This window comes from Panthera uncia, unplaced genomic scaffold (genome assembly GCF_023721935.1).
Source record: "Panthera uncia isolate 11264 unplaced genomic scaffold, Puncia_PCG_1.0 HiC_scaffold_163, whole genome shotgun sequence".
In the NCBI taxonomy this organism is placed as follows: Eukaryota; Metazoa; Chordata; class Mammalia; order Carnivora; family Felidae; genus Panthera; species Panthera uncia.
In genome coordinates, this window is record NW_026058283.1 from 72286 (window position 1) to 99537 (window position 27252).

A 27252-nucleotide genomic window follows, 5' to 3' on the forward strand; every position below is an offset into this window, starting at 1 on the left:
TTGAGTTACCCATACAAGAATGCGGAGGGCAAAATAAAAGATCATGTAAGAAACACTATAATTAAAAACTTAATAGATTACAGATTAAATAGTATCTGGTTTTGATCATTTACAGAAATAGGCATGGTCTGAAAAATTATCATAGAAAAGGCATGTCTGAGTGTAGGAAAGTTATATAAATCAGACTGAACACCATTATCCCATTAATTAGTTTTATTATTCTAGCTATTTGAATTTAGTACAGCCAGACCATCAGATCAAGAATTTTATACAAATATTTAATAACAAAATTATTATTAATTTATTTAGTGCCATATAATCCCAGGATAGTCAAAAGATCAGTTCTTACTGTACTATTGCTGAAGAAAATTCAATTTTGACAGATGACCTTAAGGGAATGCTTCAGATTTTTTTCCCCTAAATATGTGATTTAGGCTAACTGAAAATGACATCAATGGTAGTGAAAGAAATGTATCCTGCTCAAGTCAGGCCTGCTGAGGTATGCAGTAGGACAATTTTGTAGAATTCTATAGTGCCTTCATATTTGCAATCTGTACAGATCTCTACAGAGATAGATGCTTCTGTACCATGAAGAACTATGACCACTGATTTGCTTTAGAAGGATCTGAGAACAGAAACTATCTATGAAAGTGCTTGGACTGTATCAGACTCAAAATACCAAAGCCGAAAATTAGAAGGTTAATGGACAAATAAAAATTTTAAGTCTCTGTCAAAAAGTAGAAGACTAAAGAAAGCCTCATAAGACTGTAAGGGAGGAGAAGTGGAAGGGTATTTGATAATAAATGTGAGTAATGGGCCATTTGTAAATGTATATGTATAACATATGGTCTGATGGTAATAAAAGAAAAATGTCACTGAGGAGACATCAATTAGAATACCTCAAAGGTCATTCTATCCTTGATCTGTGTGCACTGGAAATTATGTATACACTGACCAGACTGGCAAATGAGTGTTTAACAAAAGACCCTTGTTATTCAGTCCTCTATATTTTATAAGTAATTTATATTTATTTAAAAAATTTTTTTTCAACGTTTTTTATTTATTTTTGGGACAGAGAGAGACAGAGCATGAATGGGGGAGGGGCAGAGAGAGAGGGAGACACAGAATCGGAAACAGGCTCCAGGCTCCGAGCCATCAGCCCAGAGCCTGACGCGGGGCTCGAACTCACGGACCACGAGATCGTGACCTGGCTGAAGTCGGACGCTTAACCGACTGCGCCACCCAGGCGCCCCAGTAATTTATATTTAAAAATAGTGTACTGTAGAAATTAACAGTTTATTATACTTTAGTAACAAGCTACAAAAATTTCCAAGATTTTTCTAAACCAGTCTAAAGAGAAAAATGTATCCTTTGTGGCTACAAAGTAATTTAAAATAAAGAAGCAATTAGAAGAGTGGCATTTGTGACTCAAATAATTTTGAATATTACAAAATCATTTAATAAAAAAACAGGATGGCATTTTAAAAGTCCTGAACCACAAAAATCCTCATATTTTTATAGTTTATGGATCCCTACACTATTATTAATCCATTTGAGATATGACTGCAAAATAAAAATCTGTGGTCAAAATGTATTCAGATTACGAATGTGAAAGTCACCAGCACATACTGAGGGGTTGGTCTTTTCCACTGTGTTCTTCTAGATTCATGGTTTACATAGTAGGTCCTTCCAAGAATATCCTGCCTCTCTTCCCATCCTGGAGGTAGAGGAGAAGGTTCTTGCTGTTGCTGCAAATGGCAAGCAGCATCCGGTTGGTCCAAAACAACCCAGCCAGGCTGAAAACCAGAGTGGTAACAATTAAGTTTGCTCTTGATCTTTTTCACCTTATAAATTATGCTGGAGGAAATTTAAAAAAGAGATTTAGCATATCCAGTTCCAGAAATTATGCAAGGACAAAATTTGCACAGTGTCTACCTTTAAGACCATAATACGAATATTTTATGATAATGAAGACTTTTTTTTCCAGCAAAATAATAACATTTAAGTTCCGCTTGAAACTTTTAACATTTTCCAAAAAAGTTTTAAAACATACCTAAGAGGAGAGAAGAACAGAACTTCTAAAAAAACAGATAATGATGGAAAGCACTGAGAAACATAATTTAAACTAGTGTAATCTTAGGCTATTCTCTAAATTATAAGCAAATGAATGAAGGACACAAATTTTGTCTTTCCTCCAGTGAAAACACCTTGTTTATAATGGAAATCAGCAACTACTGGAGACCTGAAAAAAAATCATTAAATGAAGCTCAAATATGTATAGGCATAGCAGGGAAAGGCAAGTGATGCAGAAATAATTGCTACAGTCAACTTTCTAGCAACTGAAAAGCCATTACGATTCTCTGGTCTGATTTTTCTCTTTCTCCTATGGACCATGGAAAGGCATTTTGGTCAGGTCATAAAATAGCCAAAGAAATACAAGTTCTGTTTGTTTTCTTTGTTTCATTTAAAAGACAAGAAGACACTGGAAATTTCCTCTGATATAGTGAGGGGCAAATATACATGAAGCCTAAGCTAGGGTGGTTAGGGTAAGGAATTACTTGAAAGGTAGTAAGAGTTAATGGCATGTTTTTACATAAGAAAACTCCTAACAGAAAAGGCAGTAGTGAAAGGTCCTACTAAATACCAATAATGCTAGGAAGGCAGAAATAAATGAATAAAGAAAACTTAAAAATTCTCCTAAAGAGACATAAAGAAAGAAGTGAATGAATGAAAAGACATAATATGATCTTGGTTAGGAAGACTCAGTCTCACTAAGGTATCAATTCTCCCCAAGTTAATATATAAAGTTGCCAAGATTCCGCTAAAACTACATTACAGATTTTTAAAAATAATGGGACAAGGCAATTCTCAAGTTCAAACAGAAACACAAACAAGCAAGAATAACCACCACAGTTCTAAAGAAAAAAGAAGGGGGAGCCTGGGTGTCTCAGTTGGTTAAGCTTCTGACTCTTGGTGATCTCATGGTTTGTGAGAGTGAGCCCCACGTCAGCATAGAGCCTGCTTAGGATTCTCTCTCTCTCTCTGTCCTTACCCCACTCACGTGCATGCATGTGCTCTCTCTCAAAATAAATAAATAAACTAAAAAAACAAAACAAAACCTTACAAACTCTATACAGCTTTTAAAAAAAGGAGTGAATATTAACCCTACTGAATAAAATATATTACAAACCACAATAATTGGTACACACATGGACAGACAGCTCAATAGAATGGATTAGAAAGCCCAGAAAGAGACTCAAATTTATAGGAATTTAGGATATGATAAAGACATTTCAAACTTGTGAAAAAAGAAAAAAATTATCTGGGTTGCTACCTTCTACCAGGATGTTATAGACTGAGCAATGTTGAAATGTTAGAAAGCAAAAACAACATGTATTACAACAAGGCTGGGGGATTTAAAAAATATAATCTAAGAGTGGGGAAGCTTTTAAGTATGAAAAAGAAGGTTGACGGATTTGATTACAAAACCCCCCAATTTGTACATGACAAAAACTACCAAATCAAAATGGAAAGAAAAATGGGAAACTGAGAAACATAATTGGTACCAGAGTAACAGGCAAAAAAATAATTTCCTTAACATATACTGTCTTTCTTTCGAAGCACTGGGTGGGGATCTAGCCCTGAAGGACAGCTATTTGCTGGCCAGCGGATGGCTTAGAAGGTGGAAGAGAATTCTTTTATGTCGGAAGGCAAAATCTGACAAGAAAGGATCAGGGAGAAGAACTGGGAAGGAAAGGAATCTTTTCTGGCATCAGGGAGAAAAGGACAGGGGTTTCTCCAGCAAGGCTGATGTCTCTGGCTGGTCTGGTGGGAGGGTTCTAGACTGAAGCAGGACAGAAAGTGAACAAGGGTGGGGTGGTGGGTACGGAGAGAGGAAGACAAAGAATTTGTCTGGAAAAAAAGGGATCTGGATGGGAAGTAAAATTCACTACTTTTCTTTCTTACCCTTATTTTTTCCTTTTTACCTCTTCTATTGTTTTCCTTTTTTCCTCTTCTTTAATTTTGTTTCTTTATTTTTATTGCTCCATTCTCTTCTTTCTCTTTATCCTCTTTTTCTTTCCATCTATGTTTACCTTCCTTTTCTCTCCCCTTTCCATTCCTTTAAATGATCATAATATAGGATTTACATTCCTAAAAATTAGTCTTGAATATATTAAATCAAATTTTAGTTCTCTGGTCTTGATTTTAAAAGTATGTGAGTTGAATTTTTATATTTTGCTCTCTTGAAAAAAGTTTGTTTTTAAAAATATGGTCATTGATTATTTTTCTGTAGATCAATGAAATTTATTAATAAAAGGGTCCTCACTTCTGCTGTAAAGGATTGTAAACACGTTTAGAGCTCAGAAAATGGTACCAGAGGGTTATTTTTTTTTAATGTTTACTTATTTTGAGAGAGAGAGAGAGGGAGAAAGAGAACGAGCAGGCGAGGGGCAGAGAAAGGGAGAGAGAGAATCCCAAGCATACTCCGTGCTGTCAGCGCAGGAGCCCAATACAGGGCTTGATCCCACAGACTACATGATCATGACCTAAGTGGAAACCAAGAGTCAGTTGCTTAACCAACCAAGCCACCCAGGCACCCCAAGATTATTTCTTTAAAATCTTCTTAAAGATGTCTCTTTTAAAGGTCTACTTAGCGAATTTATGCTAAGTAAATGAGAAGGGGAAAAGCTAATTTAAATTTTTTTTTTAACGTTTTACTTATTTTTGAGACAGAGAGAGACAGAGCATGAACGGGGGAGGGCCAGAGAGAGGGAGACACAGAATCTGAAGCAGGCTCCAGGCTCTGAGCTGTCAGCACAGAGTCCAACGCGGGGCTCGAACTCACGGACCGCGAGATCATGACCTGAGCCGAAGTCGGCCGCTTAACCTACTGAGCCACCCAGGCGCCCCAGGAAAAGCTAATTTAATTGAAGGCCCAGTTTTTAAAAACTTGTTTCAAGTTTGAGAAAGTGCAGTTGTACATTTGAATACTGTTTAGAAAGACTGAGTTTTCATTTTTTTTGTATAGAATGCCTCCCTATTAAACATATATCAGCTAATACTCTTCATGAAATATTTTCTAAGTATCAATGTTATTTAATTACTGATAAGCTAGTATGTGATTGCCAACAATTTAATGGAGTCAAAGAAGGTCAGAAAGAAAGCATTTAGAGCTACAACACACATTATATGTTAATCTTGTAAAATACATACAACTAAGTCTAAAGTTGCAAAGGTACAAAAATCGAATGTTAAACAATAATCTATTACAGCCAGACTTTAACATACTAAGAAATACAAATTGCCTGAGTGAGCCACTCTTTTGAAAATGCCATTGTTTTTCTTTAAATGGTAGAATTTATATATTCACAAGCTAGATGTCAAAGACAAGACTTCTCTGGTCATTAGCTACACAGAAGATAAATAAGCATAGACTCATGTGTTTGAATTCCTAAGGCCTTTCATAAATAAACTCCTACATGCTTACATCTACTGAAATTATAAGGTGCATTCTGAGGGAACTCAAACATTGAGACCTGAGGCCACAAAATGAAGTGAAGGAACTCTACCCACAGACACTAAACTGTGAATAAGGTACCTATGATACGTGTGTGTGGGCAAAACTTGGAGCAGGTTACTAAATAATGAAATGTTGTTAAGTTTTTTTAAGTTACTAAATTAAGAATTTTCTTTCTTTATAGCAGGCATCCTTCATTTCAAACAGTATTCATTATGCAGATACCCTACGCACCAAAACGTCAGGTAGAGAAACTTCGACCCAATAAATACCTAGAATTTTTAAAAAGTGATTTTTATATAATAAGCTAGAGAAAAACTAAAAAAGAAAAGGTAATCAAATAAACAAATATAGGCTTAAGAGAGGATACCAAGTTTTTTGATTGCCCAACTAAGGGTTAACTATATTCTGTGATTTAAATAATTTTTTTCCTTCTATTATTACAGCTTTCCCCCACAAAGTAAAATCTTATTAGTGCATATAAAAAATTCCCAGAAAGCTCTCTTGCAAAAGCATGGCTTGTTCTCAAGCTTTCTGACCCAAGGTATGTGGGTATCTGAGGTAGAGTCCAGTGCTTGGGAGGTCCTTTACCTTCACGGTTCTTCTGGAGACCTAACCAGACCCTCAGCCAAAGAGGCATGACTGTTGAGGAAGGCACATGCAAGAAAACTCTCCAAATTAAGGGTGCTTGGGTGGCTCAGTCGGTTAAGCATCTGACTCTTGATTTCAGCTTGGGTCATGATCTCAGGGTCATGATCTCATAATTGTAAGACTGAGCCCCACATCAGGCTCCATGCTGAGTGTGCAGCCTACTTAAGATTCTCCCTCTCTCTCTCCCCTTCCCCTGCTTGTATTTTTGTTCTCTAAAACAAACAAACAAACAAACAAACAAACAAACTCTCCAAAGCATATTGGTGCCAATATACTATGTGCTTTCAGTAAATGTTGTTGCTTCAGTGGGAAATTCAAGACAGGGTTCTTTTGTTCCTTTTTCAAATCATGAGTTTTTCTGCTGGAAGAAACCCTAGAGGTCATCTGGTACAACAGTCATTGTACAAATGAAGACACTGTGGTTCAGAGATATTGAATGACACACAGTCACTTGGCTCACTAGTACCAGAGCTCGGGACTAGGATTCCAGTCACTAACTCCGTATCCAATTCTATTCCAAATACATGCTCTCTGCCTCTTCCTCACTCACCCTTGATGCATGTAGCTCCGCCCAAATAGTTGACTTGGACTTCTTCATATCCTGTCATCCACGAAAATTATTAAATTCTATTTGCCTCAAATAAATATGGCCTTTTATTAGATCACTTGAATTCTTCCCCCCTCCATTCCCCTCCTTTCCTATGAGTCCTCCCATCCTCACTGCAACTATGAGAGGAAAAGTAACAAGAATTATATTTCATAAAAGAGTTCCTACTCAGTAGTCTCCTTAAAATTTCTATATATTTAGCTTACAAATAGTAAATTATATTCTTACTTTAATGGAGGAGAATATGACATGGTTTTAGAAAACCCTGAAAAAACAGAAAGAGTTGATAACTTAATTACAATAAATACTTTCATTTATAAACATCATATTCCCTATTCACTAACCTTTAAGAATGCCCTCAGTAATGGCCATTCATTATACAGAAATGTCCTCAGAGGAAAGAAATGTTTAATGAATGATTAGGTAAAATAAACAAATACCCAGGTATATAATTTTTATTGCACACATTAACTTCATTGAATAAAGTTATTTTTTCTTCAAGGTATAGTAAAATAAGAAATGAGATATTTTCTTTTCATTGAACCAAGTATTTATAAAATCTCACCTCTAATTCTTCAGTCTGTTCTGTATTATCTTCTTCTGAGCCACTGGTTTTAGGTAAATAAGTCATTTTTAATCTCAGATAACCTTTAACTCTTGATTTGTGACTGTAGAAAAGAAAATAATTATTCGCAAAACTTTAACACTTAAGAAGAAAAGCACTCATTTAACTAAAGTTTAACGAATACCTACTAGCTACTAGAGGAGACCCAAAGACAAACTCTACTACAAAAGACAGCTAGGAAAAGGAGTGGGTGGTGGAGAAAAAGTAATAGACATAAATAAATATTGTTATGAAATAAATAAGATGCTAAGGAAGTTTGAGTAAAAGATCAGGGAGAACGTGAAGGAGTTGCATCTGAATTGGTGCTAACAGATTGAGGAGGATTTTGATCCGTGGCAGTGAATGGAAAGGCATAAGAGTGGAGAAAAGACTAAAAAATGAGGAAACGATGGGAAACCTGGGGTACACCGAAGGAAAGGGTAGTTGTTGGGTTTGGCTGGCTTACAGGATACACAGAGGAGGAAGGGATGATCCAGATGATGAGGTCCACGTGAAACAAGAGAACTTTAGATTTTGTATACTCTGTGAAACCAGAGAATTTGGCGGACAGGGAAAGGCAGCCTCAGGGATATACTTTGGGGATACTTATCTAGTCATACTCTACAGGATGATAGAAAAGTGGAGAGCAAGGCCTGATAACTGTCTGAAACCTACTGTCTTTCTTTGACAGCTGTTTGAGTCTGTCACACATTAATTTATCTATTTTATTTTATAATGTATATGAATAACGTCTTTTCATAATGAGTTGTCCAAGCTAAAGGTTGCTGTCCATTGTATTAATATTTTAAAAGTTTTAAATCTGTCTATTTGTCCCCACCAATTTCAACATCCTATATACTTAAAAAGTTCTTCCTTGTCCTAGTTTTCTGCAAAGATATTTTGGTGATTTTTATAGACATCAGTTATGTAACCAATTACTCTTTGTCTTTCTTAACAAGAAAGTCTTATCTTTATTCTATCTTTTATTGAAAGGTACTCCCTTCCCCACCCCACTTAATGCCTCCTCCCTTAATCTTTTGTACAACTCTCATGAGTTTGGAAACTAGCTTTCCTGAGTGGTCAACAGAATCCCTGATGTTTATTTCCAAGGCCACTAATGTGGCTTGTGTCTCCATTTTTTAGGGGAATGTGAACATTGACTTGCTGCTATAATGGATGGATACAGAAAATTTGCTCAAATAATGTTTTATACAAGAGTTTCTCTATAGTGACATTTTCATGTCTTTCAAACTAGACATTAAGCCTGTGGGTTTGGACTTAATGGGGCTCAAAACGTGTAAGAATGTAGTACATTTCCTATTTGATTTCAAGTTCTTTCTGCACTTGCAGTGATAGTCCATACAGACAGAAGATATAAATTATTTTATATATATATATATATATATATATATTTTTTTTTTTTTTTTTTTTTTTTAAAGAGAAAGACACTAGAAAGAATTTGAAAAAGTAACAAGCAGGCTACTAGGGCAATTAAGAGAAGAAACATTTATTTATTATTGGTATGCAGATGCCACAATCAGTTTAAAAAGAAAAGAGATTTATATTCCAAGACTTCTACAGAAGTGAAATATGTGACTTCTCTTATAGAATATAAATATTAACAGAGAGTACTGTCCCTTTTATTTTGCTTTAATAATTTATATTACAAAGAGTAAATTTTTTTAATGAAAAATTTTACTCAGTTCCCATAGTATATTTTTCTAATGTATTTTCTAGTTTAAAAAACAAGACAAATACTGTTGTTTTTGCAGATGTACTTCTTTATTTTGACTTTGACCTTTTTGACAGTAAATCAATACATCCTCACTAGATTTTACTTAACTAGGTGGCACAGAATATTAAAAGGAGTTTTTTTTTTTTTGTAAAGGAGTTTTATTTACAGCTTAAACAAAAATTTTAACAAAACTCAAGTAACTCAGTTTACAAAAATGGAATTATGAACATGCTATTCAGGTTTTAAATTCTAGTCTTTGCTCAAATTATTTTCTCTAAATATCTGAGTTTTCTTAAATACCTGTTTTTATTAAAGTATCAAAACGTGGTTAGGTTTTTCTGAAATTGTTTTTGTGCATATCAAGTTAGATATTGCTTTTGGCTTAATTAATGCTTGTGCTTTTGAAAAGGATAGTATGACAAAATTATATATATTTTAAGATATAAAATAAATAATAAAACAGTAATGACAAATTTCCACTTTCTAGTCTGATAAATATTAGGGGGACAAGTCTTTCCTAAAGGGATATGATCACTTCTCTGTATTTTCAGAATTTTTTATACTGTGCATATATTACTTTTTAATCAGCAATAAAAAGTAAAGCTTTTAAAAATAATATTTAGAAGTAGCTTATTTACAAAGGTTTAAGCTTTGAATCTGCAAAGAGGCTACTACAAGGTATAATAATATTTTAAAAAACATTATGTTATTATTTTATATTTACTGACCTTCTTGGGTGAAGAACAAAATCCTTAAACGTATATGGTCTCTCCATTCTTGGATTTTCTGTCTAGAATAAAACAGTAAGTTTTCAAGATACATCTATAACACCAAAAACATGTACTTTTAAGGAAATATTCATGAACTATGACCTAAGCCTTGGCTGAAGTTAGAAGTGAGAAAAATATAGGTTTAGCTCATTCAATGGTTATATCTGGCACCTTGCTAGTGCTTTCACTTTCCTGAACCCTAGGAATTGCAGTGGGATCACGCCTTAATACCAAATAAGCTGAGCAGGTGCACATAGAGGGAAGAAGTGGTTACAACATAGAGGCCATCCTAGGAGAACAAAAAAGAAAACAGCCTGGAGAGCAAGACTGGATTAAATATATTATTAAAAGCTTGTGATCTCTAAAGACTATAGAAAACCAATAAATATCTCAAAAGACTGATACAGTAAAGAAGCCTTACTTGTCTTTATCAAGTTCAACAGCCCTTTGCTTTTGTTCATTTCTTTGTTACATTTTGCATTAACTACCCATTCAGTCTTGTAACTCTTAAATTCTCATGACATTATTTTCCTTTATCCCCCACCTGTTTCTCCTTGTCTGTCTTCTCTGATAGGCCCACCCTGACTAAGGGTCAATGTTTGGCTTTCAATGCTCTCACCTCTCTTACTTGGACAGCCCATCGTTCTCAGAGATTCTGCTGTCACCTGAATGTGAGAACTCTCACTCCTTCCAGCCTTTCTCTACACAATTGACTTTTGTATTTCTGTCAGCTGCCCACTTTAGGCCTTCCACTTCCCCTGTTATCTGTTGAAATTCATTATGGCCAAAAATAAATCTATCATTTTTCAAAACAAAATGGCTTTTCCTCCTACCTATTCTACTTGAGACACCCCCTTGATGTCCCAAATTCAACCTGTACTATCTTTACTTTCTGTTTATTTTTTTTTCTCAACCTCCAATGTCAGAAAACTGGCTTAATAATTTTTTATTATGAAATGTGTTCTGAATCTGTTTTCCTCTGTTGTTATATGCTTGGTCCACATTCAGTTTCATGCCCAGACTGTCGTAAATGATCTTAGTTTCTTTCTGCGAGACTAAGCTCTCTCCATTCAGCCGAATGTTTCCAAACTTATTTCCCTGAGACATGCTTTCCTGATGTCAACCAACCTCAGCAGCTGTCTATTTCTTATTGGGGTTCATGTTAGGGAGTCTTGAAAATAAAATTAAAATGGAAAACTTAGGGGCTCCTCGGTGGCTCAGTCGGTTAAATGTACGACTCGTGACTTTGGCTCAGATCATCATCACCTCTCTCTGCTTGTCATGGGGTTCTCCTCTCTCTCTCTCTCTCTCTCTCCCTCTCTCTGCCCCTTCCTCGCCTCTCAAAATAAATAAACATTAAAAAAATCCTTAAAAGGGAAAATTGAGATGAGTTTTCAGAAAATAATATGGTCAAGAAATTATAGAAGTATACATTTTACAAATCAAATATTTACATTTATTATATTGTAATATCGTGTATCTGTAAGTATTTATTAGAAAAAAAGAATAAATATAAAAATTAAAATCATCTATACCAACCGGTAATGGATAAAGAGGAACATCCACTTGACCTAGGAAATCATCTCTTGTCTACAAGAAAAAGAATAAAAAATAAGATTAGTAATATGCTCAACATTTTTAGAAATTTTGATGAGCTATTGCCATCATTCATGAAAAAATGTAGAAGCCTTTTTTTGTTGTTTAATCCTATGCCATATAATGTAAAATAAAAGGTAATATGATACAACTTATGGTATATTATAGAATAGAGTATACTAGACTGATCATTTTACAGATAATTATATACTCTGAAAAATTATGAAAACAGCTATTTGAAAGCACTATAGAGTTACTACAAGCAAGCAGAAATTGAAGGGGAGTCAATCTTTGAAAGAAGGAACTGTATTGGGTAGGATTCATATTTACATCGCTTTTCCCCTCGTTGTACTTCACGGTTCATATGGTGGTATGGTTAGAACTCAAACAGACATCTGACATCTTACTCATTTGAGGAAGCTGAAAACCTAGTTTGAGGCTAACAGCATAGCTAGAAAGTGAGAGGGACAATCTCTGAAAGAAAGATGCCACAGAAGTCCCTCTAAATCTATACATGAACTCTACCCAAATTCTTAGCTGATCCCTGAACTGCACGTATGAAAGGCAGTGGCTGGAAGGCTCAGCTAAGTTAACAACTTGCTAGAACAAAAATCAACACTCTCAGGGAAAGATAATAAAATTTACTATCTCAATTATGTACCACATACATTGACCAGTACACAAGTTACTAAACATGCAAAGAAACAGAAAAATGTGATCCAGTATCAAGAGAAAAAGTCAATAAAAACTGACCCCAAGACCAACCAGATCTTGGAATCAGCAGACAGAGAAATTAAAGCAGCTATTATAAAGATGTTCAAGGACTGAAAAGGAAAATAAGATCATAATGAATAACTGGAGGGGAAAATCTCAGTAGTGAAATGGGAACTATAAAACTGAATCAAATGTATATTTTAAAACATATATAGAACTGAAAAATATAATATCCAAATTAAAGATTACGGGATGGACTTAACATGTGATTGAAGATGACTGGAGAAAAGATCCATGAATTTTAAGATATGCCAGTAGAATTTATATAAGATGAAAAATAAGGAGGACTTATGGAAAAACTTCAAGCAGTCTCATATATGTGCAACTGGAGTGCCAGAAAAAGAGGAGAGGGAAGGAGGGAGGGAGGGGGAGAGAGAGAGAGAGAGAGAGAGACAGAGAGGATAGGACAATTGGAGGAAAAGTAGCCAGCTTCCCCAAACATTAAGATGTTAATCTTAGATAACTATAGCACAATGATTAGAACCAGGAATACTATTTTTTTTAGAGGAAATAGTAACACTTTTATGTATTTAATCTTCTATTCTTAGGTTTTTTAATTGTAAACAAAAACCTATATGCTTAACAATATCTGTCACCTGTAATATTTATTGAAGTATTTAAAGTAACGTGTGAAAAACCCTGACCCTCCAATCCCAGTTCCAGAGTGAACCAGGGTTAACTGTTCAGTAAACTTCTTTCAGACATTTACCTACACACATCCATTCATACACCTTTTTTTTATTAAGGTACAATAAACATACAGCATTATATTAGTTTCAGGTATACAATATAATGAATCAATGTGTGTATATATTGAAAAACAATCACTACAATAAATCTAACATTTATCACCATACATAGTTTTTTTTTTCTTGTGATGGGAACCTGTAAGATTTGCTCTCTTAGAAGATTTATAATATGCAATACAGTATTATTTATAGTTACCATGCTATACATTATACTCCCATGACTAATTTGCTTTATAAATGAAAGTTTATACCTTTTGACTCCCTTTACCTACTTCACCCACCCCAACTCCCTTCCTATGGAAACTGGAAACTACCAACTTGTTCTCTGTAAATTAATTAATTAATTAATTAATTAATTTATTTATTTTAAGATTCCACAAATACGTGAGAGTATATGGTATTTGTCTTTCTCTGTATGACTTATTTCACTTAGCTTAACACCCTCAAGGTCCATCTATGTTGTTGCAAATGGCAAAATTTCATTCTTTTTTATGCTGAATAATATTCCATTGTGTATGTGTGTATATATATATATATATATATATATATATATGTATACTTGTGTGTATATATATATATACATCTCACATCTTCTTTATCCATTCATCCACCGATGGACCCTTATGTTGTTTCTGTGGCTTGGCTATTGTAAATACTGCTATAATGAAATGGAGGTGCAGATATCTTTTTGAGTCAGTGCTTTCATTTTCTTTGGGAAAATACCCAGCAGTGAAATTCCTAGATCATATGGCAATTTTATTCTTAATTTTTGAGGAACCTCCACACTGTTTTCTATATTGGCTGTCCCAATTTACATCATCAACAATGCACAAGGGTTTCTTTTCCTACACATCTTCATCAACACTTGTTATTTCCTGTCTTTGTGATAATAACCATTCCGACAGGTGTGTGGTGATATCTGATTGTGGTTTTGATTTGCATTTCCCTCATTATTAGTGATGTTGGGCATCTTTTCATGTGTCTGTCGGCCATTTGTATGTCTTTTTTTTGAAAAATGTCTATTCAGATCTTCTGTTCATTTTTAAAATCAGATTTGTTTTTGTTTTTGTTTGTTTTGCTATTGAATTATAAGAAAACCGGGAAGACTATTAGCTAATCTACAGATCTTACTCAAACTTCACCAACTGTCCCACTAATTTTGGTCCAGGATCTAATTCTGGATCACATACTGCATTTAGTTGTCATGTCTCCTTAATGTTTTTTAATCAGTAAAGTATCTCAGTCTCTTTGTCTTTCATAATCTTGACTCTTATGAAGAGGAATGGCTAGTTACAGAATGTTCATCAGTTTGGGTTTGTGTAATGTTTCTTCATGGTTGAATTTAGATTATGCATTTGGGGAGCAAGAATACCATAAAAGTGATATTGGCATTTTTCTCAGTGCATCCTGTAAGTAATCAATAAACACTGGAATCTTATACATTATGGACAGTTAAGGACCACTAAATATTGGAATAAAATCTGTAACTTGAAAAACAGAGACCTCCCCCCTCCCCCCAAAAAACAGAAATAAAGGAGTCAGATGAATCAGTATCAAGTCATACTGCAAGAGAAATACTTCAGAAAAACCAAAATTAATATTTCAGACATAAGAGATGAAATATCTGACAAACAATAGGAGGTTATAAAAGAAGCACTGAAAGAACAAAAAAAGAGCTGTTGGAAATTAAAAATATAACTGAAATAAAAAATTTCATATAGAGTTGGAAAATGGAGTTAAAGAAATTTCTCATAAAGTAGAATTAAAAGACTACAGGATTCCCAAAATAAGGAAATTACAGGATGAACTTAAGTCCACATCTAATTAACAAACATTCCAGAGAGAAAAAAGAGAAGGGAAGAAATTATCAAAGAAGCATTTTAAGAAACTTCCCTTGAACTTAAGGAAATGAATTTTGGAATGAAAGTCTCCACTAAGTATTAGGCAAAATGCATGAAGAAAAGATGCACAGCAAGGTACATCAATGTGACATTTCAGAGCACCAGAGATAAAGCAATTCTAAAAGTCTAGAGAGACACAAAACAGATCATACACAAAACTGAAAGACAAGAGAATAATGCCTTCAAAATTGTGGGAGAAAAATATTTCCTACATAGAATTCTATACCCAGCCAAAAGATCTTTAAAAATGAAGGCAGAATAAAGACGTTTTTAGACACTTGATGTTCTTAGTAAGGTAATAGAGGATTTACTCCACCAAAATAAGGGAGTATATCATGGTAAGTGAAGATGCAGGAGATTCAAGATGAGAAACAAGAAAAGAGGATCCCCCAAGTCACGAGGAAGGGAACTTTTGAATAACAGTAGTGTAAGATCTACAGAAAAACCAGTACATACTGGTGCAGGAAAGATGGATGGCTATAAAAACAATGCTTCCAGAGGCGCCTGTTGGTTAGGCGCCTGACTTCAGCTCAGGTCATGATCTTGTGGTTCACAAGTTTGAGCCCCACATTGGGAGCTGTCAGCGTGGAGCCTGCTTTGGATCCTCTGCCTCCATCTCTCTCTGTCCCTCCCCTGCTTGATCTCTCTCTCTCTGTCAAAAATAAATAAACATTTTTTAAAAAGGATGCTTCCATGGGGCGCCCGGGTGGCTCAGTCAGTTAAGCATCTGACTTCAGTTCAGGTCATGATCTCATTTGTGAGTTTGTGCCCCACATTGGGCTCTGTGTGTACAGCTGGTAGCCTGGAGCCTGCTTCAGCTTCTGTGTCTCCTTCTTGCTCTCTGCCCCTCCCCGCCTCTCAAAAATAAATTAACATCAAAAACCTTTTAAAATAAAATAAAATAAAATAAAATAAAATAAAAGGATGCTTCCAGAAGAACGGGAATAACATATCTACCTTATAGGGTTTTGTTAGAATTAAATAAGATAATATACCTTCAGTGCTTTGCATAATAGCCAGCATGCAATACCATCCAATGAATGTTAGCTGTTGTATTTGAAATGCTGGATTCGTTAATGAAGCCCCTGCTCCTTGTCCAGTCAAACAGTCTGTAGACATGTCAGACAGGTATGTAGAATAAAAAAAGCATGGCTGGAGATGGAAGTCTAGCAAATTAGCTTAGTTTAGGGTTCATATTCCTATTAAAACATTTTTTTAATGTTTTATTTACTTTTGAGAGACAGAGAGAAACACAGCATGTGCAGGGGAGGGGCAGAGAGAGAGGAACACAGAATCCAAAGCAAGCTCCAGGCTCTGAGCTGTCAGCACAGAGCCCAACACGGGGCTTGAACTCACAAACCATGAGATCTGAGCCGAAGTTGGACACTTAATCGACCGAGCCACCGAGGTGCCCCTCATATCCCTATTTTAGAACCTGAGTTGATAACTTTTGAAATGAACAAATTACCTTTTAGTTATACCTTCAAGGCCAACTAGGGTTTGTTCCTGTTTTTATTGCAATTAGATGTTATACTCTGTAAATCTGATGTTTAAGAAGCTATAAATAGTAAGAAAGTAAAATACAACAAAATGTAGTAAAATCCTAACCAGGATGACTGATGAATAAACCATTGTGATTAACTGAATTATCTAATTAACTTAGTTTAGGCTTCACCAGATAAGAAAATAAAGCATTTTTTGGGTTTTTTGTTTTTGTTTTTGTTTTTGTTTTTTTTTGGTTCTGTCTTATTGAATAGCCTTGCCCTTATTAAACTGAATAGAGTAAACATCTACCTGTTTGATAATTCATGATCTTGCAGTGCTTCATAAACATGGCTGTGGTCAATTACCACTAGAGTTAACACAGTTATTGAACGGGATTTCTCAACGTGGGCACTATTGACAATATGAGCCAGATAATGTTTTGTTGTGGGGGCTTGTCCTGAGCATTGAAGGATATTTAGCAACATTCTTGGATTCTACCCACTAGATGTCAGTAGCACCCCTCCACTGGTTGTGACAATCAAAAATGTCTCCTGATATTGCCAAATGTCCCCTGGGTGGCAAAATTCTCCCTGGTTGAGAACCACTACTAAAGAGGGTGTAAAACAGAATGTTTCCAACAGTGAGTAAAAGACCCTCCATTTTCAAACAACACCCTCATTGAGATACAATTCACCCACTTAAAGTATATAATCAGTTTTAGAACATTTTTATCACTCCAAAAAGAAAATCCATACCTATGAGCAGTCACTTCCTGTTTCCTCTCTCTTTTCTTAGCCTTGGCAACCATCAATCTACTTTCTGTCTCCATGGATTTGCCTACACATTTCATATAAAGGGAGTCATATAATATGTGGTCCTTTATGACTGGCTTCTTTCACTTACAATAATGTTTTCAAGGTTCATTCACATTATAGCAAGTATCCATACTTTATTCCTTTTTAATTTCTGAATATTATATTGTATGGATATATTGTATTATTTATCTATCAGTTGATTGACATCTGAATTGTTCCCATTTTTTGGCTATTATTAATAAAGCTGCTATGAACATTCAAGTACAAGTTTTTGTGCTGACATGTTTTCACTGTTCTTGGGTGTACACTTAGGAGTAAAATTGCTGGGTCATATGGTAACTCTGTTCAACATTTTGAGGAACTGCCATACTTTCCAAAGTAACTGCACCATTTTATAATACCACCACCACTGTATGAGGGCTCCAATTTCTCCATATCCTTAATAACACTTATAATTTACCTATCTTTTTGATATAGCCCTCCTAGTCAGTGTTAAGTAGTATTTAACTGTAGTTCTGTTTGCATTTCCCTGATGGCCAAGTATGTTGAACATGTTTTCATGTACTTATGGTGCTCTTTATTTCTCAAAATCTCTTAACTTAGAAATCTTCCCTATAGATTCAATTTCCATTGCAGAGGCAGTGCCTGGTTACGGTGGAACAGATGAAAGAAAACATCTCATTCCATATACTGCTCCATGTTTCTTGTCCATTGACTGTACTTTGTGAACAAAAGCACAGAACAAAAATCCCACATAATGAAAATTTCTCTGTCTCAAGTAATTCTGGTATGTAAAAACACACTTCAAAAATTTCTTGCAACACATCTTCCTTATTTAAAACAAGTGATCTGAAATGAGTTTCTTAACTTCTACTTAACATGAAATGGTCCCAAAGAACTGTATTTCTAATATTAGAAGAGTGAACAAATTTTCCAAACTAAAAATCAATATTCATGGTCTGAGGAGATGGAGAATATGAAAGTGGGAATTATCCTGGAAAGTCAGGGACATATGGTTGCTATAAATATAGGACAATTAGAGGTTCTTTTTCCATTTACAAAGAAAAAGTAATAGTTTTACATTCATTCCTGTGAAGGCGAGTCAGTCTGTGATGTTCATTAATGTTTCTCTAGCCAACCAATTGTTCCAAATTCTGAATATCAAGCATTTCTTTGTGAGAGTTATTTCCTATACTTGAACTGTATGCAACTTACTCCATAGAGCAAATTTGCATTTGGTAAAATATAAATAATTTAAAAATGCCTGAAATCTGAGTAAGAATTTAGAACAGCAGGTGATTTTAAACAGGACCATCTGTAGTGGGCACAGTTCTGTCAGTAAATACTACCTTTTCTAATATTTTAAAGATATGAATTTCAGTTTCTGAAAACAATTTTTAGAATATGAAAAGAGAAAAATCAAATTGCTGTTTTTGCAAAATTTCAATAATAACTCTAGATGGCTCTAAGTTTAGGAGGACAAACCGCTATTAACTTTAATAAGGCTGTAGAGTGGTTGAATTTCTGCTTTAAGAGAACCCAATGTTACCAAAAAAATCAGAAATTTAAAAAGAAGTTAGTGACATAGCTTTGAAGAATACTTGCCTTTAAAAAGTTTCCATTAAATTGGAGTTACAAACCATTTCCCAGGGCAATTCTACTGTATAAAGCAAAATAATAAAGAAAGAATCATCTCCTCACAATCAAAGCCAAACATAGCCAAAGGTTTTTGCTATAATATCCAACTTTTAATTTCAATCATGTTGTTTAATCAGTGAAAATGAATTTTAGCATAAGAGACTCTTAAAAACCGAGAACAAACTGAGGGTTGATGGGGGGTGGGAGGGAGGGGAGGGTGGGTGATGGGTATTGAGGAGGGCACCTTTTGGGATGAGCACTGGGTATTGTATGGAAACCAATTTGACAATAAATTTCATATATTGAAAAAAAAGACATCAGGTTTGAAAAAAAAGAAAATGAATTTTAAACACGAATAAAAATAATTTTATATATGAAGGACTTTATAAGTTAAATATAGCATAGTTTTAGTTTTCAGACTTAGCTATCAGCACTTTTTTTTAATCAAGATGATTTTTTAAAGTAATTTTAGCAATGCCTATCAACATATCACCAGCATTCTTCATGGAGCTAGAATAAACAACCCTAAAATTTGTACAGAACCAGAAAAGACCCCAAATGGCCAAAGCAATCTTGGAAAAGAAAACCAAAGCTGGAGGCTTCACAATTCCGGACTTCAAGCTGTATTACAAAGCTGTGGTCATCAAGACACTATAGTACTGGCACAAAAACAGACACTTAGATCAATGGGACAGAATAGAGAAGCCAGAAATGGACCCACAAACATATGGCCAACGAATCTTTGACAAAGCAGGAAGGAATATCCAATGGAATAAAGACAGTCTCCTCAGCAAATGGTGCTGGGAAAACTGGACAGCAACATGCAGAAAAATGAACCTGGACCACTTTCTTACACCAAACACAAAAATAAACTCAAAATGGATGAAAGACCTAAACTTAAAGCAGGAAGCCATCAAAATCCTAGAGAAAGCAGGCAAAAACTCTTTGACCTCAGCTACAGCACTTCTTGCTCAACAGGTCTCTGGAGGCAAGGGAAACAATAGCAAAAATGAACTATTGGGACCTCATCAAAATAAAAAGCTTCTGCACAGCAAAGGAAACAATCAGCAAAACTAAAAGTCAACGACAGAACGTTAGAAGATATTTGCAAATGACATTTCAGATAAAGGGTTAGTATCCAAAATCTATAAAGAACTTATCAAACTCAACACCCAAAATGCAAATAATCCAGTGAACAAATGGGAAAAAGACATGAATAGACACTTCCTCCAAAGAAGACATCCAGATGGCCAACCAACACATGAAAAAATGCTCAACATCACTCATCATCAGGGAAATACAAATCAAAACCACAATGAGATACCACCTCACACCTGTCAGAATAGTTAACATTAACAACTCAGGCAAACAGATGTTGGCGAGGATGTGGAGAAAGGATCTCTTTTGCATTGCTGGTGGGAATGCAAACTGGTGCAGCCACTCTGGAAAACAGTATGGAGTTTTCTCAAAAAATTAAAAATAGAACTACCCTACAACCCAGCAATTGCACTACTAGGTATTTATCCAAGGGATACAGGTGTGCTGTTTCAAAGGGGCACATGCACCTCAATGTTTATAGCAGTGTTATTGACAATAGCCAAAGTATGGAAAGAGCCCAAGCGTCCATCAACGGAGGAATGGATAAAGAAGATGTGGTATATATATGCAATGGAGTATTACTGGGCAATCAAAAAGAATAAAAGCTTGCCATTTGCAACTACGTGGATGGAACTAGAGGGTATTAGGCTAAGTGAAATTAGTCAGAGAAAGACAAATATCATATGACTTCACTCATATGAGGAATTTAAGATACAAAACAGATGAACATAAGGGAAGGGAAGCAAAAATAATATAAAAACAGGTAGGGGGACAAAACATATGAGACTCTTAAATATGGAGAACAAACAGAGGGTTAGTATGTAACCCTGTAAGTATGATTTTCATTTTGTGTAATTAATAAAGACTACAGTAGATTATTCTGAACTAATCTGAAGTGGACACAGACCTCAGTGACTGATTGGATGTTACAGAAGGGAACTGTGTCCTGAGTAAGCCAAAACCACATATACATTTTCTAAGACAAGATCAAAGATTCAAGATCAAAAGTGTGCATTTGAGTCAATATTTTATTTGGTGCCCATAACTACTTTCTTCACACAGCTATAGTCAAACTGTCGCTATGCAAATGTCATTCCTCTGTATAGATCACTGCAACTCTAAAAAAATGAATTGGGGTGCAAAAGAGAAACAAAAATTCATAACTACAAAAATGTTCAAAGTGTTGTTAACCATATTATTTAAATTAAGCGAAATGATCAAGAGATATTCCAGGGATCATAAAAGATGAAAGTAAAAAGAGGTGAAGCTGAGACAATAAAAGTGAAATTACCTAAAACCTCTTTCTCTGAAGTAGAATTTAAACTTTCTTTCTATTATTTATGTTAAGATGATAAACATTTTCTTGACTTGAACTCATGAAAAGTTGACATCTTGACAGCGTATTAGCACATGTGAACATCTGAGAAAAAAAAGTAAAATTTTTATGAATGGGCTCATTTATAGCATATAAAAAATAAGGGACCATATATCTTCTGCTTCCAAAATTTTATAAAAACTCTCATTTTTAATGAACATCCTTTCTCTAAAAATCCATACTACGTGGACCCAGACATCCTAGATGTTATATATTTTTTAAAAATCATAAAAATGACTCTGGCTTAACTATTTTCTAACATATGCAAATCTTATTAACTAAAACTGCATTTACATAGCTTCTACTTTTCCTACTTTCATACCGACTCACTCTGTACTATGACCTGCTTATTTTAAAAGTTTTTCTGGAAGTTCAAGATTTATTGATTCAATCTTTTCAGTATGTTGAGGGGGAAATGGTGTTAGCTAAACAAACAGTATAATCTGATCTATGCTATAAAACCATAGTGCTATGGAAACTGGATGTCTTTGCTTAAAGCAAATATTCAGCGTCCCACGCTTGTGATCTAGTCGGCCAGCCAGCCAAGCCTGTCTGGTAGATTTAACTATGAGACACAAACTGTACTTGTTCTTTGACAATAGCTTCATACTGCTTGAAAATTTGAGTACATGTGTTCTACAGCCTTTAGCAACTCTCCCATTTTTAAAAGGATTTTTACCTAATAGACGGCAGTAGGGAGTCAGGAGAAGCCACTGTCTAAATCAGTTTCGGTTTGAACTATCCGCCTCTGAATTCCAGTTTCTTTGGAGGTCTCAACTTGATAATCATCACAGATTGTGAAAACTGACGATTTACCTCGACACGGTCCTCTACTTTTACATGCTTTAAAATTTAGCTTATTATTTACTGTGAGAGTTTTCAAATGAAAACCATTTTTTGAAAATATGCTACAGAAATCAAGGGCTCTAAAGCAGACAAGGAGGAACAGGAATCAGACTGTTTTATTAAACATGAATAGGATTTTATAATAATTTTCAAAATTAAGCCTCATTGTAGCCAACATACTTTTATAAGCAATTTATATTGTATGCCCCTAAACCAAAGGACTATAGAAGATGAGAAGAAAGTTTTGCAGTTATTACAACTCCCTCCCCCGACGACTTCACAAAGGTGAAGGGCTCATCAAATTTCTCCATTGTTTCAGATTTATATTTCCAACCAAAGGAAAATTACAAGAGGACTAAATGTATAAAGTTATAATTTAACCAAGAAATACCTACCACTAGGTAACTGATAAAAGGGACAAGGCTCTTCTTTCCAGAGAGAAAAATATTCATTTCTTGATTGAAAATAAACAGACACAGAGATTCATTCTTCTGAGCTCCAATATAATATGTTACTAGTGTTTTTTTTTTTTTTCTTTCTTTCTAGGAATGTCTGCCAAGCTATTAGGGAAAGAAAAAAAATAAACTTTTGAAGAGATCAAAGCTATCTCTGGGGAATTCTATCTGTAGTCTAAATGAGAAATCAGTAGATAGCTTCCACTGTTGAGAAAGATCTAGTGACTTTAATCCAAAGAAACCAAAGATATTTAATTTAAAAACAAGTAAGTGTGAGAAGATGAACTAAAATCATCACTTTAAAATGGATAAAGGGAAGCTGTGGAAGCTGGGGAAATCGTCCAGAGACTTCTGCTTCCACCCTTAATCTAGAGTTTCAAAGATTCAAGTTGAGTTAGTCCACTCAAGTGGTTGTCAAACTTCCGGGTAGGGACTGAGAATTTGCAGTTCTTACAAGCCCTCAAGTGATAACTCTTGCTGCTGATCCAGTAGTCCCACATCTCTATTCAATTCAATTTCTAAAGAAAACCAGGAAGAGTAAACAATGATAACAGCTAAAGAAGCATGAGCAGGGCATCTAAATGTATCTATTTATTCTCCTATTTGCAAATGGTTTGCTAGTTTCAAGATAACACAATGTAAATTAAGACACTTCAAGATAACAACAGAATCCCTCTAAAAGAAACAAAAGGAGGGGTGCCTAAGTGGCTCAGTCAGTTAAGTGTCTGACTTCAGCTCAGGTCACGATCTCATGGTTCATGGGTTCAAGCCCAGAGTTGGGCCCCAGAAACTGCTTTGGATTCTGTGTCTCCCGCTCTCTGTCTGCTTCTCCCCACTCACATTCTGTCCCTCTCTCTCAAAAATAAATAAGCATTAAAAACATTTTTTTTTAAGTTTTAAAAGAAGAAAAAGGAGTCAGGTACTTGCATTTCTTTTTAGCTTAAATTGCAAAAAATAAAAACATATTTTCTAATTATAACAATCCTCTTTTCAAAACTTTTGAATAAACATCATTTCCCCAGTGTGTTCTGAAGAAATCATAGATCTGTTGGATACCAAAAGAGTTCAAGTTGGTCTCACAATTGGGAAACATTTAGTTAAACAAAATTCAGAAGTTTATCTCCTGTAGGACCTCAGGAACTTAACTTTCCTAGTGTGCACTGTGACATTCTAAGAGTATAGCATGTGGCATTTTATAAACTTATTTCTCAACGGGATGAGGTATCTTACAAACTGGTGAGGAACACATTTCAGAAATATTGGCCCAGAGGAAAAACTATAAATTCCTTAGTATGTGATGCTAGGCCTTCTACATTTGCTTTTCTAATTGACCTTGCAGCTTCATCTATTAATATAAGCCTACCCAGTAGAGTACTATGCTTTTGCTGAACAAACCCTAGATTTTGCCCTCTCAAACTCACTTATGCTTCCTGGAAAGTTTTTCTCTCTCTGCCTGTGTAACTTCTACTTATGAGGCATAGCTCAATGCCATTTTATTTATTTTTATTATTTTTTAAAATTTTGTTATTTTTCTTTATTTTTGAGAGGCAGAGAGAGAAAGAGCACATGTGGGGGAGGGGCAGAGAGAGAGGGAGACACAGAATCCGAAGCAGGCTCCAGGCTCTGAGCTGTCTGCACAGAGCCTGATGTGGGGCCCCAACTCACAAACTGCGAGATCATGACCTGAGCCGAAGTCGGACGCTCAACCGACTGAGCCACCCAGGCACCCCTCAATGCCATTTTAATGGAACTTTTCTTGGTGAGACTAAATTGTTAATTTCCTCCTCTGTAATTCTTCTTCACCTTGTATCTTTTAACATATGTATAATAGTTCTCTTCTACTCCAAAAAAAGTATTAAATCATTTTTTAAAAAATTTGAAATGGCCTGACTTACTGGAATAAATTATCTTTGTATCAATCCCTCTTTTATAAAAACTAGCTATTTAGACACAGGAAGTACTCTATGACGTTGAGAGAACTTAGCAGGAAGAAAAGAGTAATAGTTCTAGCATTAGGAAACCAAAGCAGCAATGTTACAGGAAATGCTACAACACCAAAAGAAGATGGTATCAGATTTCCCTTTTTAGGCAATGGACTAAGTCCTGCTTGCCCATTTCAAGAGGGTATGTTGGACATTGTTGGAACAAAAATCAAAAGGGTTTAAATGATCTGCTCAACTCCCTGCAATCTGACTGCCTTCTTCAACCTGGACTTGAATTTAGTTTTCTGCCACCAGTGTGATAACCTGGTAATGTTTGGGCTCCAGATTAGTTTATTGATTCCTTGCCCATGTTTCTCACTGCTTTGATGATGGTTATCTTCCTGGATCATTTAATGGCTTTCCAGACTCAGAAAAAGCTTTTCAGCCAGTTTTCTTTGAGTTGTAAGAGGCGTCTTCCTTATGAAGGAGTAGTATGAACTCTTCCCTGCATTGTCTCTAGTCTTCCCCATCCATTCCTGACCTTTTCTGCCTTCTAGTGACCAGGAACCACTCCTATCCTTGGCATATGGAATCCACCACTTGCAATGTGCACACTGTTGGTAAAGTTTGACAAACAGAATATTTTGCATGAATCTATTATTCAAGTGCCATGAGATTACAATACTGACTTCCTATCAATACTACCCCCAAAGTAAAAAAACACATCCATGAGGTGAAATCCACACCTCATGTAGATTTCGATTCAGATAAAACTACCCCATTTAATAGTTTAAATATAATCTAAGAATGTTTTAAAAATGTTTAAAAGGAAGATTAAAAACAATTCCCAAGTTTTGTCATATTGTGCAGGGCCTACCAATGCCTTGCTCATAGTAGGAAGTCATTATTTAGCTCATTGTTTGGTCAGTTGATCCAGATTTTAGTTTAGTCATCTTTAAAGGTAACTGAATCTGAAATCTAAAAACCACTGAACTTCATACTAAATATGTTTCTTCAGTGTATTAAACAGCAGCTAGCATTAGTGGGTCTGGAGAACACCAATGACAATTCAGGATTTACCAAAGATTTCTGACTACTTGAATGAGGTGACCCTCCTGCAAACTCTCTTGACTCAAGGCATTTCAATCATTTCAACTCTCTGATCCTTAATTAATTTAAAACCATTTTACATATGCTCTTTGCCTTCCTTGCTTAGGCTGGCCCATCAAAAGTTGGGATGGTATGTTCTATTTTTTTGTATTTCACAACAAAAAAATATTTTAAAAACAAAATTTGCTTGCTGGAGTTTCGATAGTATTTTCCCTAGTCAACAAATAGTATTAAGCAGAAACAAGGCACAGAGACTGGCAAATACTTTCAAAGATTTATTGTCAATAAAATGAATACATTAAGAGAAGACCTGAAGGCACTGGCTAAAGAATATCTCTAAACAACAAAGAAAATAACTTATTATCAAAAGATTCCCAAAGCGTTTTTCTTCTTCTCCTCCTCCTTTTCCTTCCCTCTCCCCCTCCTCCTCTTTGTTCTTCTTCATTGTTTGTAAACCTTGGTCCAAGACACTTTCATAGTAGTAGAAATAAATGTTCTCTCTAACAACTTTTACCTTTTGAAATAATCTCTTTGAAGGTTTTAGAAAAACTTTCAGAAGTAGAAAGTGATTATTCTTAGGATTTGCTTACCTGATTATTTGATCAAGGGTAAATTGAGCTGATCTATAAACAGTTTTTAAAGTTTCCTCTGGGGTTTAAAATTCATATAATTTTTATTGAAGAATATAATGTATCAATGAAAACGAGGTAGGGGGAAGGATGTGGGTTACCGTTGTTTAAGAAAATAAGAACTTAATGGATTCCTTTAAAACCAAAATTTTCTTGCTTAAATAGCAGGTACCAGTGGAAAAAAATAAGGTCACTGAGATGTGGCTCCACTCCTTCAGCCATCACAGATACCAAGCACTGTTGCTTTAGGCACTTTCCTCAATAGACTGGAACACTGTCAAAATTATAGGGGTATCAATGGCTTGAGGCTCATAATGTAACATTCTAGAGAAACCTTGTCCAATAGAACTTTCTGCCACAATGGAAATATTATATACCTGAGCTGACCAATGCAATAGCCATGGTCACTTGCGGCCAATCACCATTTGAAACGTGTCTAGTACAGATGAGGTTCTGAATTTTAAAATTTTATTTAATTTAAATTAATTTAAAACTCCATAGCCACATGTGGTTACTCACCACTGTACTGGATTGTGGAGTTCTTGAAAATTTTTTTTTAGTAAAACAGTAGTTCTTAGTTTTAAGCTTTTAATTTTAGTTCTTGTCCTGTAATTCAGACATGTCTCCAGAGCTAACAAACTACCCCACCATACTGTATTTGGATTCATAACTATATATATTTTTTAATTAGGTTGGTTTATCATACCTAAGGAAAGGTTGAGTTAAACTTTGTAAGTATGCTACTGGAAAATAAGTCTCCTTAAGAAAAGAAGGAGAAACTGTAGCCCAGTGGGGCACAGTAGTACCCCAAAGTGACAGTGAGTGTAACTAGAAAGGTAGCAATAGCAATCAATGCTCAACTGGACTCGGTTTGTTCAAGAGTGCATGGTAGCCATCTGTTGGGAATCCCAGAAATACTGAAGAGTACTTTACAGCTGCCTGGGATCTTTTCTGGGCAGAAGAGAAGGGCTAAA

General features: G+C 35.1%; 1 protein-coding gene across 2 annotated transcripts in view; it reads right to left on the reverse strand.

Moving 5' to 3' along the window:
• Positions 1-27252, reverse strand: part of LOC125917260 (E3 ubiquitin-protein ligase NEDD4) — an 86123-nt gene that overhangs the window by 31487 nt on the left and 27384 nt on the right. For both annotated transcript variants that reach the window (XM_049623517.1, XM_049623516.1), the window contains exons 2-5: positions 11425-11475; positions 9844-9905; positions 7342-7444; positions 1630-1796 (exon numbers count right to left, since the gene is read on the reverse strand). In XM_049623517.1, the coding sequence (XP_049479474.1) occupies positions 1630-1796; positions 7342-7444; positions 9844-9905; positions 11425-11475 (383 nt within the window). The remainder of the gene's footprint in view (positions 1-1629; positions 1797-7341; positions 7445-9843; positions 9906-11424; positions 11476-27252) is intronic.